We start from the raw sequence: 17,043 nt of genomic DNA, 5'->3' as shown, positions 1-17,043 counted from the left end.
TGTTATAATTTACGCTGAACCCATTTATTAAATTGCGTATAAACAAAAAATATAATTTAGTACGTAATTCCGTATGTTATGCCTGTAAGAAATGTTGCATTGCGCTACGACTAGAGTGTGCCAAGTCAGATTTTTGATTTATACTTTGTAATTTATTCACGTGATAATACACCAATATAATGTATTTTTTTTAAATTAAACACTTGAATATACCACGTGATGAGTTTTATTTATATACATACGACTAGTTTCGAAAACTTCATGTTTTCATCTTGTGGTAAAAATTAAAACTAACGAACGAAAAATATATTTAGGGGTATACATAATAATAAAAACCCTTATCCGCACCCCAATGGTGCATAGGGCACTGCTATATATAAACGCAGTGTTATCTTGATCGTTTACACATGAAGGAAAGGTGATCAGCCCGCCGCTTCAGGTACCAGTCCAGGGTAATATTGAATAAATATTGCAGTGAAAAAATCACTTATATTTATTTGACCCCCCCTGGGAATCGAACCCGGGACCTCCAGAACGGTAGCCAAGCGTGCTGACCATTACACTACGGAGGCGGACATATAGGTTAATAAATATAGGGAAGGGGGGGGGGTAAAGGAACAAGATTTCTTAGTGCTTTTTTACGATACATTGATAATAATGGTGATGTATTTTGAAACAATATAAGTATTATTAATTAATATTAATTCTGAATTAATTTTTTATGTATTTCTAAATTTTCTAAATTTTTCATGACTTGACCTTTATTTGTAACAGAGTGTAATAATTTAAGTGTATGAGAGTCAAATGAGTAGTTAGATTCCATTTTTCAATGTTTAATTTAAATAAAAAATAATCAACATGTCATTCCACAAAGTTAATGCCGAATCAATAAGTAATATAATATCATGTTTTATCATTATTTATTGGTTGTATCTGATCTGATACCAGGAAAAGAGCCAAAGTAGAGGATACCATGGATCGCGTGGCAAAACTCAAATGGCGATAGGGAGGACATATTGCAAGACAGGACCCCACAAGATGGACCCCGAGAATTCTACAATACAGGAGACATTAGAAGAAGGAAGAAGAGGTGTTGGAAGACCGCAAAGAGATGGTCCGAAGACATAGTCGCTATGGGGGGTAGAAACTGGCTGCAAGCAGCAACCAACCGGAGGAAATGGAAAGAAGGGGAAGAGGTCTTTATCCAGCAGAGGGGTAATGAAGAAGAAGAAAGAAGATTATGTAGTAAACGATTAAGTGTGCTTTAAAAGAAATTTATCAGTAGCCTTGAAAATTCTCCTTGCCAACGATTTAAAAAATATTTAGTTTACATGTATTAAAAATTAAAGTGGATGTGCATAGTTCATAATAAATGAATAAGGTTGATCCCTAAAAACAATACAATAGACACAATGGATTCAATATCTTATATCAATCAAGATTTATCACATAGCTCATTTATTTGTCTTATTCGTCTTGTCATATTTTTTTGATAAGACATTACTAAATCCGATAGATCTTTATGTCCTATTGCCTCATCAATTTTTGTTTATCTCTTTCTGAATACCTGAATACCTAATCTTTTAAATATTCTGTCTGCAATTTAAAACTTTCTTTAGCAGTGTGCTATTAATAAATATCATTTTCACATTTACCTTCTCTATCCTTACTATCCTACCTGCGCGCAAGCCTCTAAAATTAGAGGCTTTGCGGGTTATTTCTTTAGTAATAAATAAATTAATTATAATATCCTATGCATTATACTTCTTCTTCTTCTTTTTGTAGATCCTAAGGATCTGTTTGTGCCTTCACTTGTCGCTCTTGGGATGTTGATTTCCAGCTGTCTTTCCACCTTTTTGGAGGTCTGCCTGCAGGTCTGCGTCCTTCATGCACTATACAATCTCACTAAAATTTAATTTGAACAGGAGATGGCTGTTTTGCCTGCAGTTAGTATTCCGAGAACGAAAACAGGGACAAATAAACAAGCTGCTCTCCGGCGCTACTATCGCTCAAGGAGGCGTCCTGCCCAACATCTTGGACATGCTCCAGCTTAAGGAAACCGAGAAAAAGAAGCAATAATACGGCGGTTTCACTTCCCCTCTTTAGACTCAGTCGATTATTATCTTAAAGGCTTCAGCCGTTCAATAAATAAATAAATAAATAGATTAACGACGTTTTTCTTTAATATGTTTTTATGTGTCATTATCATTTTCATATCGTAATCCATTCTCGTAGTCGTACAGGAGAAAGTGACCAACTACCATAACGTAAAATGTTCAGGAGGACCATTTAAGTCACTATTGCTTGGCAAGAAAATAAAGACCAATGCAGTTAGTCAATTTTAACTAGTTAATATATTAAGCTTCCAAGTTTAAAATCCTTTGGGATTTTTTCAGGGCAATATTAAGCTGGTAAGATATCAAATAGTCAATGATCACGTTTTTGTAAAACAATGCACTTGGTCACTTTCTCCTGTATGACTATGATTTATCAATATCTCATAAGGATAATCATTACATGTTGCAAATTTGATACAATATTTTCTTTGTAAAAAGTATTTCATTCTTTTTTATTTGTTTTTCCTTTAATATTTCGAGTAAGATACTATAGATGTTTTTAAACGTTTAAAATGAAAAAAATCATACAATGAAGGGTTAAGGGTTAAGCGCCCTTGAGGTAGTATTTTACGAAAATGGCGCTATATAAATCATCCAAAATTATTTTTATTATTATGATATCGGCTTATACAGAAATTTAACATCATCTTCGAGTTGGATTGTTTGGATTACGAGCACTATGGATGTCGTGCGTCCGACGGACAGTAGACAGTAACGCGTTACGCTTCCGATTCTGTGCACTTCGTCTGCCCCACGCACGGCCAGCACGCTGGGGGGCGGGGGCGGGGGGAGGGGGACCACTATATAAGCGGCCAGACGTGAAAGAAAGGTATCAGTTCATCCGCTGGTCTCCTAGGAAGGAGCTACCAAACTGTGGAGACATGAAATTTGAGGTGAGTGTGTGGATTACTTACTTTAACATTTCATTGCGTCCAAAATGGGCCACAAACTCATTTTTTAAATTGCCTAGCGTCCAAGCGACTCAAATCTAGCTATGCTTATGCAACACCGCTTTTCATGGCCCTACTTAGGCTTCAACTTTTACGTTGTATAGTCTATGTGAGTATGCGATTTTCTTACTCTAACATTTCATTGCAACCAAAATGGGCCACAAACTCATTTTTTTTATTTGCCTAACGTCCAAGCGACTCAAATCTAGCTACGGCTTATGCAACACCGATTTTCATAGCCCTACTTAGGCTTCAACTTTATAGGTTGTAAAGTCTATTCCTATATGTGCAGGGTTGTGGTCCCGTGGTCAGTGTCGCGGACTCTTGAGTCAGAGTTTCTCGGTTCGAACCCACTCTACCACAATTTGATAGTTAGACAGCCTCTAGTTTAAGAGGGTTATCTGCAGGTAGGATAGTAAGGGTAGGGAAGGTAAATGTGAAAAACACATCACAAATACCTAATTCAATTGAAAATAAATATTTCTTGATCGGCGGGAATCGAGCCAACGACGCCAGTTTCGCAGTCGAGCGTCTAGCCAACAACGCTACGGCACCGGCCCTACTTAGGCTTCAACTTTATAACTTGTATAGTATAATCCTACTTGTGAGTGGATTTGCTCTTTATGTTTCAAGAGTAAATTCGAGAATTGACATAATGTCAGTCAATGTACGCAAAAGGCGAAATCACTATTCATTTTCGGAAAATACTTTTTAATAAAAATGTACAACTTACGATATAAGGTTTTCTGTAAGAAAACAAAAAAAATATCAGATTTTTTCTTGTTTTATAAATTTAAAATACACAAACGAGTAGGTATAATGCAAATGAAAATTTTATAAAAATTTTATATTAGATACTGTATATATGTGTTGTTTGTATTATCCTAAAGGCTTCCGAAGTTCAATAAATAAATAAATAAAAAAGCCTTCTTACTTGTAACTGATTTTTGATGGACTTAATTTTTTTTTAAAACTAACGAATTGAAATAATCTACATAAATTATATGGTAAATTTTTTTCACTTATTAACTTAAGGAAAATTCTTAAGGATTAAGCTTTAAAGCATATTTTAATGGTTGCTGGTCTAGTATATATCATGCAACATCTAAAAATTTCATTTTTTCTCCTTGTATCAAACGCTGCATTTTATAAACCAATCATCATTTACACATGTTTACATCAACTATTTAAACTTTGGCATTGCTTTAAAATTTTAAAATGTATCGCCAACTCGTTCAATAGGTGCAAGTAGTTAAGAAAATAAGTAATAACTAATTTCAAAATAAGAACGTAAAACCTAAAATTTTAAAATGGAAAATCAAGTCGTTCAATAACTGCAGGTAGTTGAAGAAATTTTGAAGTAATAATTTAATTTCAAATTGCTTCAAAATTTAAAATTAGATCGTCAACCCGTTCAATAATGACAGATAGTTAAGAAAATAAGAAGTAATCATTTGATTTCAAAATAAGAACGTGAAACTTTAGAATTGCTTTAAAATTTTAAAATAGATCAACTAGTTTATTTGTCCGCCTCCGTGGTGTAATGGTCAGCGTGTATAGCTACCGTGCTGGAGGTCCCGGGTTCGATTCCCAGGGGGGTGAAAATAAATATTAGTGATTTTACACTGAAATATTTATTTAATATTACCCTGGACTGGTTCCTGAAGCGCAAGAGTGATCACCTTGCCTTCGTGTAAGTAATGATCAAGATAACACTACGTCAATTCGATGCAGTGCCCTATGCACCATTGGGTGCGGATAAGGGTTATAAGTAATAAAGTTTATTAACGCCAGGTAGTAAAGTCGCATAATTGAACGTTTAAATGATAATTTCAAGTTGTATTTCTTTTGAACAACTACACATACTCATACCTCGTATATGTTCGTAATAAGAAAGTATGTATGTAACGTTCAACTAGCATTGTCCATTAAGGAAAGAAAGCCAACATGAATGAAGCAGAAAATTTTCACTCGCAACTGTAATTTTGAACGGAAATTAATAACACGTTTTTCGACTTGTTGTCTAGTCTTATGCCGATTGCAATCATAACAAATTGAATCGTGAAACATTTTTTAATTATTAGTATAATTTAATTTAATTTAATTTATCCGATTCATCTGTAATGTATATATGTAAATACCTGTTTTCATAGTTTATTACATAATCAAAAATCTTGGTTTTACTATAATTTTTTTATAGCACATTTGTTGCTTTTAATAAAAGCTCAAAAAAGCTGAACCGAAACTCATAATGAACGTATTCCATTCAGGCAAAATATATTATACATGTTATATTTCTAAAATATAAACATATGATAAAACCATAAATTTATATATTTTTCCACTTTTTCATTAGACTGGTCAACGATGATGTCGGTAACGACAAAATTCGGTCACTCTTCAAATATAATAAAAGTAGAAAAAGCTGTAAATTTTATATTTTATTAAATAAAATGCAGTTCCACCAAGAAATGTCAGTATAAAACTTGTATAAAATATATATGTGGTCTGCCTCCGTGGTGTATGGTGAGCGTGTTTAGCTACTATGCTGGAGGTCCCGGGTTCGATTCCCATTGAGGAGGGTTAAAATAAATGTGAGTGATTATATACTCTAATATTTATTTAACATTATCCTGGACTAGTTCCTGAAGCGCAGGAGTAATCACCCTGCGTTAATGTTAGTAACCCTCAAGATAACATTGCATCAAAACGATGCAGTGCCTCAGAGCACCATCTAATTTTCAAGATATAAATATACAATTGGTATGAGAAATTTTAGTATAAAATTAATTTACAAATAAACAAAGTTAAAACTGTAATATATTATTTATATAGACTAAAAAAATCGCTAATGTAAAATGAAGTAATAATATTAAAAAGTCGATCGCAAAATACAATACTTTACACTTGCAGGTTATATAACAAAGCTCTATTTTATTCGAATTTTCGTATTCAACGAATTCCGGTGTGTAATTAGATTAGCGATAAGTGCAATTTCATTCGGTTATTTAATAGTAAATTATCGTGAGTGGTTTTCGGACAACATACTTAATAAATGATATAAATTGATGCGGTAAGATAATTTATAGAAATCGGATCCAATTGAGGTGAAATTAAATATGATATAACCGTATACTCATATAACACGCTTGTCGTAAACCGGTTTTTATTACATTTCCGGATTATTTTAACACTTCTGGTTTTTAATGGGTTAACCGAAAACTGCATCAAAATAATGACATACTTCGATTCATACATTTTTAAATATATTTATTAGTTGCCTTAGAAAATAATCCTTGCATATTAATTAAAAATTAGGAGCATATTTAGTTTAACTAACCAAGTAACCATCACGCCGCTTCTCCGCAGGGGTAGGCAAAGAGAATAGAACCCCATACCACCCTGTATTTGCAATCATTCTTTGCCTTTTTTATATTCAAGCATCTCCTCATACATATCCGCCGATTATTTTGACATCTGACCCGGCCGCTTTCAAGTATTTGACATACCTGATTGTGACAAGTTTTCCTCGGTCTTTCTCTGCTTCTTTTTCAACTACATTTGCCTCATAAATTTGTTTAACTGTTATTTTCTCACTCGTACGTTCCACGAGTTCAAACTATCTCAACACTCCTTTCTTAATTTTATCGATAATGCTTATCTTTTGCTTTGCATTATTTTTTCTATTTCACCATTCGAACATCTATCATACATCGTTTCGCCTCAAATTCTTCCAAAAGGATTTGTTTGTCTTATTCGTCTTGTCATATTTTCTAAGTAAGACATTGCTAAATACTATAGATCTTTATATCCTCATCAATTTTTGTCGACTAAATACCATGTCCGCCTCCGTAGTGTAATGGTCAGCACGCTCGGCTACCGTTCTGGAGGTCCCGGGTTCGATTCTTAAGAAGGGTAAAATAAATATAAGTGATTTCTTCACTTTAATATTTATTCAATATTACCCTGGACTGGTACCTGAAGCGGAGGGCTGATCACCTTTCTTTCATGTGTAAACGATCAAGATAACACTGCGTTTATATGACGCAGTGCCCTATGCACCATTGGGTGCGGATAAGGGTTTTATTATTTATTATTAAATACCATGTTTTGCACATTCATATATTTAAAAAAAAGTATTTCTGATAATAAATTAATTTATTCTCAATCTTATATTGATATCATTAATTTTATTCAAATCATTAGATCACAATCTCTTTAAACAATGAAAATTAACAACATTTTGAAGCAATTACATACGCTTAATAGAAAAGACGAATTTTCTCTGAAAATAAGTGTATTTACATTAATTGCTACCAAAATAATTCACTAAAAGATTTCACTAATTTATTTAATTCGTTTAGAGGTGTCGATGTATAAAATGAAGACTGTAAAAGAATAGTGTTGCGCTATTAAATTTTACTGTTTACAATTAAAATTATCTGATCGTCAATATAAAATCGCCAGTTGTGTTTTAAAGTGAAAGGTGTAATTTATATTCATACTATATTACTGCTTTGTGTAAAATAAAGTACAGTAATCGTGAATTAGATTATAGTGATTACGTGTAAAAACATCTAGAAGTTTCTATGAAATCTTACTGTTTTACAAGATTAATCTATATTCCCTTATATAATAATAAATATTAAAAAGCTTGCTTTCGTAGAACGTTCTTTCACAATTTCTTGAATGGTGCATAATCTGCATAAACTTCATATAAATGTTTGAGAATCTATTACAGGTATTTTTTTTGAACTGCCAATGCCTTAAACATAATACATATATACAGTACCAAAAAAAAGACAATTTTTTTTATTTTTATTATTTTTAATTATTTTCATTTTTATTTTATTGGAGGGAAAAAGAACAGTTACAATATGTGATACTCAGAATACAAAAAAAAACATGAAAACCAATTACAGTTCTTCACACCTATGCATAAGAAAAGTCTAAATATATAAGAAGAGACATGAGACAAGGATAGGATAAAGAGAAAAGGAGATGACAGTGATAGGAAAAGATGAAAAGGAAAGGGCAGGGAATAAAATTACCCTTTTAGGTTTATAAGATTTCGAACAATTTAGCTTTAAAGTTTGAAAGATTGGAGTAAAATATATCAAGGTGATATAATACTAATATAATAACAAACCATATACCAATAATAACAAACCAACAAGATAATAATAATAATATAATAACAAACCTTCCTTATCTTTAATATTCTACCTGCAGACACATTTCTAAAAGTACTTTGAGATGCCACGTTGCCACTGTCAATAAACCTCAATCAGAAAGACATTGGTAATATAAACCAATCTAGGACACAAAATGCCGAACCCTCTTCTAGTGGAACGGAAGGTCTGCAGATGACAGTCACCAGTCCACCTTCTCCTAAAGAGTTTTACGGGAGTTTTTTTAGTTTTTCCTGATTGGCCCACACTAGATTATCCCTCCTGTTCCCAACACAGTATCAAATAAAAACATATTTATTTAGTTAGAAGACACAAAAATCCACTTGATGAACCATCAACCTTGTACATAATAAGCAAGGTAAATAATTCCCATTAAAAAATAACTCAGTTGTTTGAATTTAATCTAGTATTTATTGACAAAGTGTTTATATTGTTACAGTTATTCTTGGTGGCCGCTTTGGCCGTGGTGTCCTTTGCCGCAGAGGAGAAAGGCGCCGCTGAAGCCGAAAAGAAGGTAGAAGTAGCAGCCGATGACAAGAAACAAGAAAAAAGAGGAATCTTCGACTTCGGGTCAGGATATGGCGGTGGTCACGGAGGATCTGGTTACGGAGGCGGCAACGGAGGATACTCCGTAGGAGAATCCTCAGGAGGATGGCAGCCAATCTCAGGACACGGAGGCTTCTCTTCCTACGGAGGAGGACATGGTCATGACCACATCAAGACCATCGAGATTGTCAAGAAGATCCACGTCCCTTACACAGTAGAGAAGCACGTCCCATACACCGTGGAAAAGAAAGTACCCTATGAAGTCAAAGTTCCCTACCCACAACCCTACACCGTCGAAAAGAAGGTCCCCTTCACCGTCAAGGAATACGTCAAATACCCAGTCTACGTTCCAGAACCCTACACAGTCGAGAAGAAGGTCCCTTATGAAGTCAAGGTCCCAGTAGACAAGCCTTACGAAGTCAAGGTACATGTCCCTCAACCCTACACCGTCGAAAAGAAAGTGCCTTATGAAGTCAAGGTCCCAGTCCCTCAGCCCTACACCGTCGAAAAGAAGGTGCCTTACCCAGTCAAGGTTGAAATCAAGGTGCCCCAGCCTTACGAAGTCATCAAGAAGGTGCCTTATGAAGTCAAGGTTCCAGTAGACAGGCCTTACAACGTGTACGTGCCCAAACCTTACCCAGTCCATGTTGAGAAACCCTACCCGGTGACAGTCCACAAGCCAGTGCCTTATGAAGTCAAGGTCCCAGTCGACAGGCCCTACAAAGTAGAGGTCGAGAAACCCTACCCAGTCCACGTCAAGGTCGCCGTGCCTAAACCTTACGAAGTCATCAAGAAGGTGCCTTATGAAGTAGAAAAGAAGGTGCCTTATGAAGTCAAGTACCCCGTGGACAAGCCTTACCCAGTCTACAAAGAGGTCCCAGTACCTGTGTACAAGGAAGTACCTTACCCAGTCAAGGTGCCTGTACCAGTATACGTGAAGAAGGAGCACCACCATCACGAGCAAGAAGAGCACAGCTACGGAGGTGGAGAAGAAGAAGAGAGCTGGCACTAAACAGTAGAGTACCGCATATGATCTGCCTCTTTCAATTGTAAATACTCAAAATTGTATCAGAGGATGTTGGTCTTCTCGGTGGAAGATGACCAAAGAAAATGTACCTTAACTCTTCATATGACTCCTTCTAGTATCGTATTTGTTAACCATTTTTTTCTCTTCTCTTCTTGTATTGTGATCTCTTTAATGTGTACTTGAGCGATGTATGAAGAGGACCTAGAATTATGTTTTATTGTGCTTTGTTTATGTTTTTATGTTAATGAGGTGAGCAATAAAAACCTGCCTTTTTTATACAAAAAAAAACTTTTTTTTATTTCACTTACGTTTGACACATAAAGACATACTGGTAACTAACTATGAGATACGTTATAGAATTATAAGAAAAGTATATTTTTTTATGTACAACTATCATTTTGGTTAGGAAATACCATCCATAAAAGTAACTTAAATTAAAATGTTTCAAAACATGGACTTCCTCAGTCTTAATCAAAATCTTGGAATCCAATTTCATCTGGTGAACACTCAAAACCCAGGTGACAAAAATAACTTAGATTGTAAAGTAGAAGATCGTGCAATGTCTAATGATTCATAATATTATATATGGTCAACAGTGGACTGCAAAAGTATGGTGAAAACAATTGAATTCTGCCCACATAAAATAAATTCAAATGACAGGAATGGAAAATTGGATGGCATTCACCAAACTGCTAATCTAACCTAATAACTGATAATCTACCAAATTTATAACACAGATTTTTGAGATGACACATGTTTTTTTTAAATCTATATTTCAATCAATCAAACCCTTATCCGCACCCCAATGGTGCATAGGGCACTGCATCATATAAACGCAGTGTTATCTTGATCGTTAACACATGAAGGAAAGGTGATCACCCTTCCGCTTCAGTTACCAGTCCAGGGTAATATTGAATAAATATTAGAGTGAAAAAATCACTCATATTTATTTGACCCTTGGAATCGAACCCGGGACCTCCAGAACGGTAGCCGAGCGTGCTAACCATTACCCCACGGAGGCGGACAATTTATATTTCACTTATTAAAAAAGCCTTATTTCTTCAAATCTACAATGGTAAGTGTTTTGATGCATTCCCCATCATTTTCATATACTAAATTTTTTTAAATAGTAGTTTTCACCAAGTGAAATTTAAATTAATAATGAACAGATATTACCAAAAAGTCACTGCTTTATCAATTGAAATATAAGTTTTATTGGATCAGCTATTGAAGGCATATGCTTTGAGCTGCTTCAAGTGATGTAAATTGCATTACTGGTAACATTTGTCAGGAATAATTCTTGCATGTACAGTGGCTAGCTAAGGATGAGTTGATAGGAAGAGATGGGTGCTAATTGTTGCAACCGTTCATTAAGACGAAAAATCAACAAACAATTCTTTGTTTCACTTTTTTTGATTAAGACACACCACAAGCATTGTGTAATCAAAAGATGCCTCGTTAAATTGAATGATTCTCAATCAATATTACGGTTTTAATTATCAAAAAATGAATTCGCTTAAATTTTAACTAGAACAAACCAATAATAATTACTTATTGCGATAAGAAGTCGTGTTTTACTTTCTCTCACTCAATTAAGTAACGTACATATTGATATTACTTACGAAACTGGAGTAGGTGCATACACTTCAAAATATATTTTTCTCTTTTTTGTTATGATGCGAGTATATTGAGAACAGTTATGTATAACTCATCGACGAATCAGGCAAAATATTACGGTAGGTGTGTTGAAATTTCGACACTTTATATTAAATTCCGGTAGAAAATCAGTTAACGAATTTAATTCGCTGCGTGAGACTGTTCGCAACTCGAATAATTCGCTACACAAAACAATGATTTCCAATAGAACCAATACCCAACTTTTTAATTTATTCTAGACCCCCACAAAATAGCCCTTTATACCAGTTTTTTTACTTGAAATTGAATGAATGTTTTATAAAACAAATAGGACGTTATATTGTATTTTATAAAAAAAATTATTTAAATTTCAAAGTAGTACTACATGTACTGTCAGTGTGAATCCACATATTTTATTCTTAAGACTAGCAAGTGCATTAGTCGTCAAGTTGGCAAACCTGTGCGGCGCGCTGTCATAATCTGTATTAAGTATTTAGACAAGATTTTCAATACTGCTTTAAACCATATCTACTTTTAAAAATGCCAAATTTTTACAAAACACAATAAAACGTCAAATTCGTTTTGTAAAACATCCAATTAGGAGTGGAAATATTTCTTGAAAGTAATGCACCGTGGCGCAGTTGGCGCTCGACTGCGAACCTGGCGTCGCGGGTTCGATTCCCGCAAATAGCAAAATAAATTTAAAAAATATTTATTTTACAATTGGTCTGGGTGTTTGTGATTTATTTTTCACATATGCCTGCCCCAAATTTTTGTAAGTATTGTTACTACCAGCAGAGAAGCGTGTAAAAGTTTGCGGGTTATACCTTTACTAAAAATTAAAAACACATTGAGTTTATTAATAAAAACATGACTAGTTTCGAGAACTACAGATGTTCTCATCATGAGATGAAAATGCGAAAAATTGATATAGTAGTCCAGTAACAAGATGGTAAAATTTTATTTATTGTTTCGGCATTCACTTTGTGGTAAGACGTAATTTTAAATGAAAAACAATTGTTTTTTTTTCCACTTAAGTTTATTTTATTATAACTACTATTTTCGAAAGCCATGCTTCATCTTTAGGTCGAAATAAAAACTGTTTATATTAAAACCTGAAGATGGAAGCATAGCTTCCGAAACTAGTCGTTATAATAAAATAAACTCAAGTGGTAAAAAGCAATTATTTTTCTTTTATAAGTAATAATAATAAAATAATAAAACCCTTATCCGCACCCCAATGGTGCATAGGGCACTGCGTCATATAAACGCAGTGTTATCTTGATCGTTTACACATGAAGGAAAGGTGATCAGCCCTCCGCTTCAAGTACCAGTCCAGGGTAATATTGAATAAATAATACAGTGAAAAAATCACTCATATTTATTCTTACCCCCCCTGGGAATCGAACCCGGGTCCTCCAGAACGGTAGCCGAGCGTGCTGACCATTACACTACGGAGGCGGACAAAAAACTTTTTACAAGTAAAAAGTATAAAAATCCTAGAGTGCGCGACTATGATACCCGCTTCACCCACAACTAAGGGTTGAGGGTCTCAACCGCAGGAGGCTGATTCCTCTTAAAAACAGGTCACAAGAAGAAGAAGAAGAGAAAGAATGACAGTTGTCCATTTGCAATTCCGTCGTAATGACCGCGTTGATTTCTCCAAAAGTGAAATTGCAGATTTTTTATATCTCACATTGGTTGCATAACGTTGTATGTCTTTGTTTAACAACACGCGTTGTATGTTGTGAAGATTGTGTTATATTTTGTTGCATAACACGTTTTTGGATACGGTTCATAATAATATCCGCTATTTGCTTCTTATTTCTCAGTATCTATCGCATTCTGCGACAGAGCCGCATCAGGGAATTTTATTTATTTATTTAAACTTAATGTACAGAAAAGAAATAAGTACATTGGCGGGCTTATTGCTAAAAAGCAATATCTTTCAACCAAGCAAATTATGTAAAAACGAATTGTAGCCTAGAAAATCATTTTTATATAATTTTTTGACATCTCAACATAGGTGAAAAAGAATATGGAAGTCTGGTCATTTACAGGGCTTACGACCGTCATAGGCTGGTTAAAGTGATCACTTTACACACGTGTAACATTCACCAATTCTTCCCATGATTGACAACCACACTACTCAAATTCTTGGAACTTCTAGATATATTGATCAAATTCGAAACATAGAGCTTGACTTTACTAGAGACATATTTTTTTAGTTTGATGAAACAATGATCTATAAACCTTGTACATAATCTTCTTTTTCCTTTAACTCTTATCCGCACCCAATGATGCATAGGGTACTGCATCGTACTGATGCAGAGTTATCTTGATCGTTACTTACATACAGGTAATGTGATAACTTTTTCGTGATAGCGTTTCAGGAACTCTTCCCCTGGAGAGGGTGAATATAAACACGCTAACCATTACGCTACGGAGGCGGACATAATAAGCAAGGTAAATAATAAATGCAATATATTTATTACTTATTTATTATTTATTTGACATTTGTTTGAAAATGCCATAACTACTCGAAACAATTCGCTCACTCCTTTCAACAACGTCAAATTTCAAAAAACTTGATTTTTCAGGAGATCGTTTTTAAAGTTTCAAAATAGAATAAAATGTATTAAAAATAAATATGAAGCCACTTATTGAACTTTTTACTATGCATCAGATCTTTTTAGGTAAAACCTGAATGTTTTTTCTCCATTTGAAAAATATTTTGTTTATTTAAAAAAATAATGAAACAATACCTTTTCTTCAAAATGCAAAAACTACACTTTCAGCGGGTAAAAAATATTAGGTTAAAAACATGCCACTTTTGCTGGGATAAAGTACATTTTCTGGGCATTCTGAAAACATGCAAAACTGAAAATTTACGATTTTTGATTTATGACGTTGTTGAAAGGAGTGAGCGTCACAATTTTAATTTTTATGTGTTTTTAACAATAAAATACAACTTAATAGACTCAAAAAATCTGTGTTTCATTTAACAATTAATACATAAAATAAATGCAATTCCCATCCATTTTTTTTAAATTGTTTTTAATTGATATCTCAACATAGATGAAGAAGAATATGGAAGTATGGGAATTTACAGGGCTTACGACCGTCAGAGGCTGTTTATTTTTTTATATCGCTGATTCTTATTCCGGCTCTGGTAAGACTACATTAGCACATAGTCACTTATGACTTACAACTCAAGAGATTTGCGTTAAGCTTTGTTGTTTTGAAGTCAAGGTAAATAATGAATTAAATTACTCAATGCAATAATTCGTTATTAATAATGTTATTAAATATATTACCTACATATCGACGCTGGAATGAAAAGGATTTAAGCGACACGAAGGTGTAGAATGAGGTCAATTGAATGCTCTATTCCGACACTAATAATATTTTTATATTAATATCTCAACGAGTATGAGGAATAATATGGAAGTCTGAAACTCTATATTGACGAAAACAAGGGAGGCAAAGGAAAAATATCGTTTTTAAAGTTTAAAAATATAAAAAAATGTATTAAAAAATAATTATCATTATTGTGCAACAGATCTTTTTAGGTAAAACCTGAATGTTTTTCCTCCATCTGAAAAATATTAAGTACATTTAAAAAAATTATTGAACAATACCTTTTCTTCAAAATGCAAAGACAGCACATTCTGCCCTGTAGCGGGTAAATATGAAGTTAAAAATATGCCGCTTTTAATGGGATATAGTACATTTTCAGGGCATTCCGAAAACATTCACAACTGAAAATTGACGATTTTTTATATATGACGTTGTTGAAAGGAATGAGCGTTATGTGCTTAAATATTTATTTAAAAAAAACTTGCGTAAAAAAATTATCCTGTTTTTCTTTCACAATATAATATTTAACATGTTTATATAAAACGGAAGGAATCGTGAAACTTCCTGGTGACTTGTAACGTTATAATTACAACGTTTTATATCGTATGTTGGTAAATTTTGAATATCTGTTTTGCATAATTTTCTTTGCGTGCATTCTGCAATGTTCCGCGATTTAACAAGAAGGCAATTTAAAATTCATTACTGTCAAATAAAAAATAAAAAGTTTTTTTTTTGTGTTTTGATATTGACGTTAACTATTAATGTCTGTAAAACTTTTTGTATAATACCACTTTCGAGTTGATTAATGTAAACAGGACTAGATTCAAAATACAAACTATTTTAGTATACTCACATGTAACATGTTGACGAGAACATTTGTATTTCTCAAAACTTGCAGTTATATTAATACATTCAAAAGTAGTCTAATTCAAGTGCTTTATTTTCATATTTATATCATCATGTCAGTCATATATATATATATATATATATATATATATATATATATATATATATATATATATATATATATATATATATATATATATATATATATATATATATATATATATATATATATATATATATATAAATATATATATATATATATATATATATATATATATATATATATAAATATATGTATATATATATATATATATATATATATATATATATATATATATATATATATATATATATATATATATATATATATATATATATATATTTATATATACGGAATGCATCCAAACACGTGTCACAGATTTTAAGAAATTGCTTCTGTCAATAACACATTCGCCTCATAAATTTGCAATAAGAAGGGTATACAATGTTTAATTAAAAATAATTGCTTAGCCTAGTTTATATTAGACGGTAATTCATTGTTTGTACGTTTTAAAATGGTGCAGTATTGCATCTTATGTTTTAAAACAATAATATTGCACCGCGTACAACAATGGAGGTTATTATTGTAAATATTTAGAGCAAATAATAAATAATGAGTTCTACAAAAAGGTAATTAGACATGGTATGAATCCACAGTATATTTCAGTACATACATATGTATATATATGTATATATATATTTATATATATATATATATATATATATATATATATATATATATATATATATATATATATATATATATATATATATATATATACATATATATTTATATATATATATATATATATATATATATATATATATATATATATATATATATATATATATATACATATATATATATATATATATATATATATATATATATATATATATATATATATATATATATATATATATATATATATATATATATATATATATATATATATATATATATATATATATATATATATATATATATATATATATATATATATATATATATATATATATATATATATATATATATATATATATATATATATATATATATATATATAATAAAACCCTAACCGCACCCCAATGGTGCATAGGGCACTGCTTCATATAAACGCAGTGTTATCTCGATCGTTTTACACATGAAGGAAAGGTGATCAGCCCTCCACTTCAGGTACCAGTCCAGTGTAATATTGAATAAATATTAGAGTGAAAAAATCACTTATATTTATTGAACCCCCCTCGAACCCGGGACCTCCAGAGCGGTAGCCGAGCATGCTGACCATTACACTACGGAGGCGGAGATATATATATATATATTTACATAT

The 17,043-nt window shown here is 32.3% G+C and overlaps 1 protein-coding gene across 1 annotated transcript; it reads left to right on the top strand.

The window, feature by feature from the left end:
• The first annotated feature begins 1,038 nt into the window (after positions 1-1,038).
• Vajk4 (chitin-binding protein vajk4) lies at positions 1,039-10,091 on the top strand. Its single transcript, XM_088260900.1, has 2 exons — positions 1,039-1,114; positions 8,667-10,091. Exons 1-2 carry the CDS (start codon positions 1,039-1,041, stop codon positions 9,815-9,817), a joined length of 1,227 nt encoding a protein of 408 aa, XP_088117026.1. The 3' UTR covers positions 9,818-10,091.
• The last annotated feature ends 6,952 nt before the right edge of the window (positions 10,092-17,043 follow it).

Source organism: Brachycentrus maculatus, unplaced genomic scaffold, assembly GCF_059751285.1.
Source record: "Brachycentrus maculatus isolate JH-2025_06_01 unplaced genomic scaffold, ASM5975128v1 h1tg000008l, whole genome shotgun sequence".
Lineage (NCBI taxonomy): Eukaryota > Metazoa > Arthropoda > Insecta > Trichoptera > Brachycentridae > Brachycentrus > Brachycentrus maculatus.
This window is presented reverse-complemented; position numbering and strand designations above follow the sequence as displayed.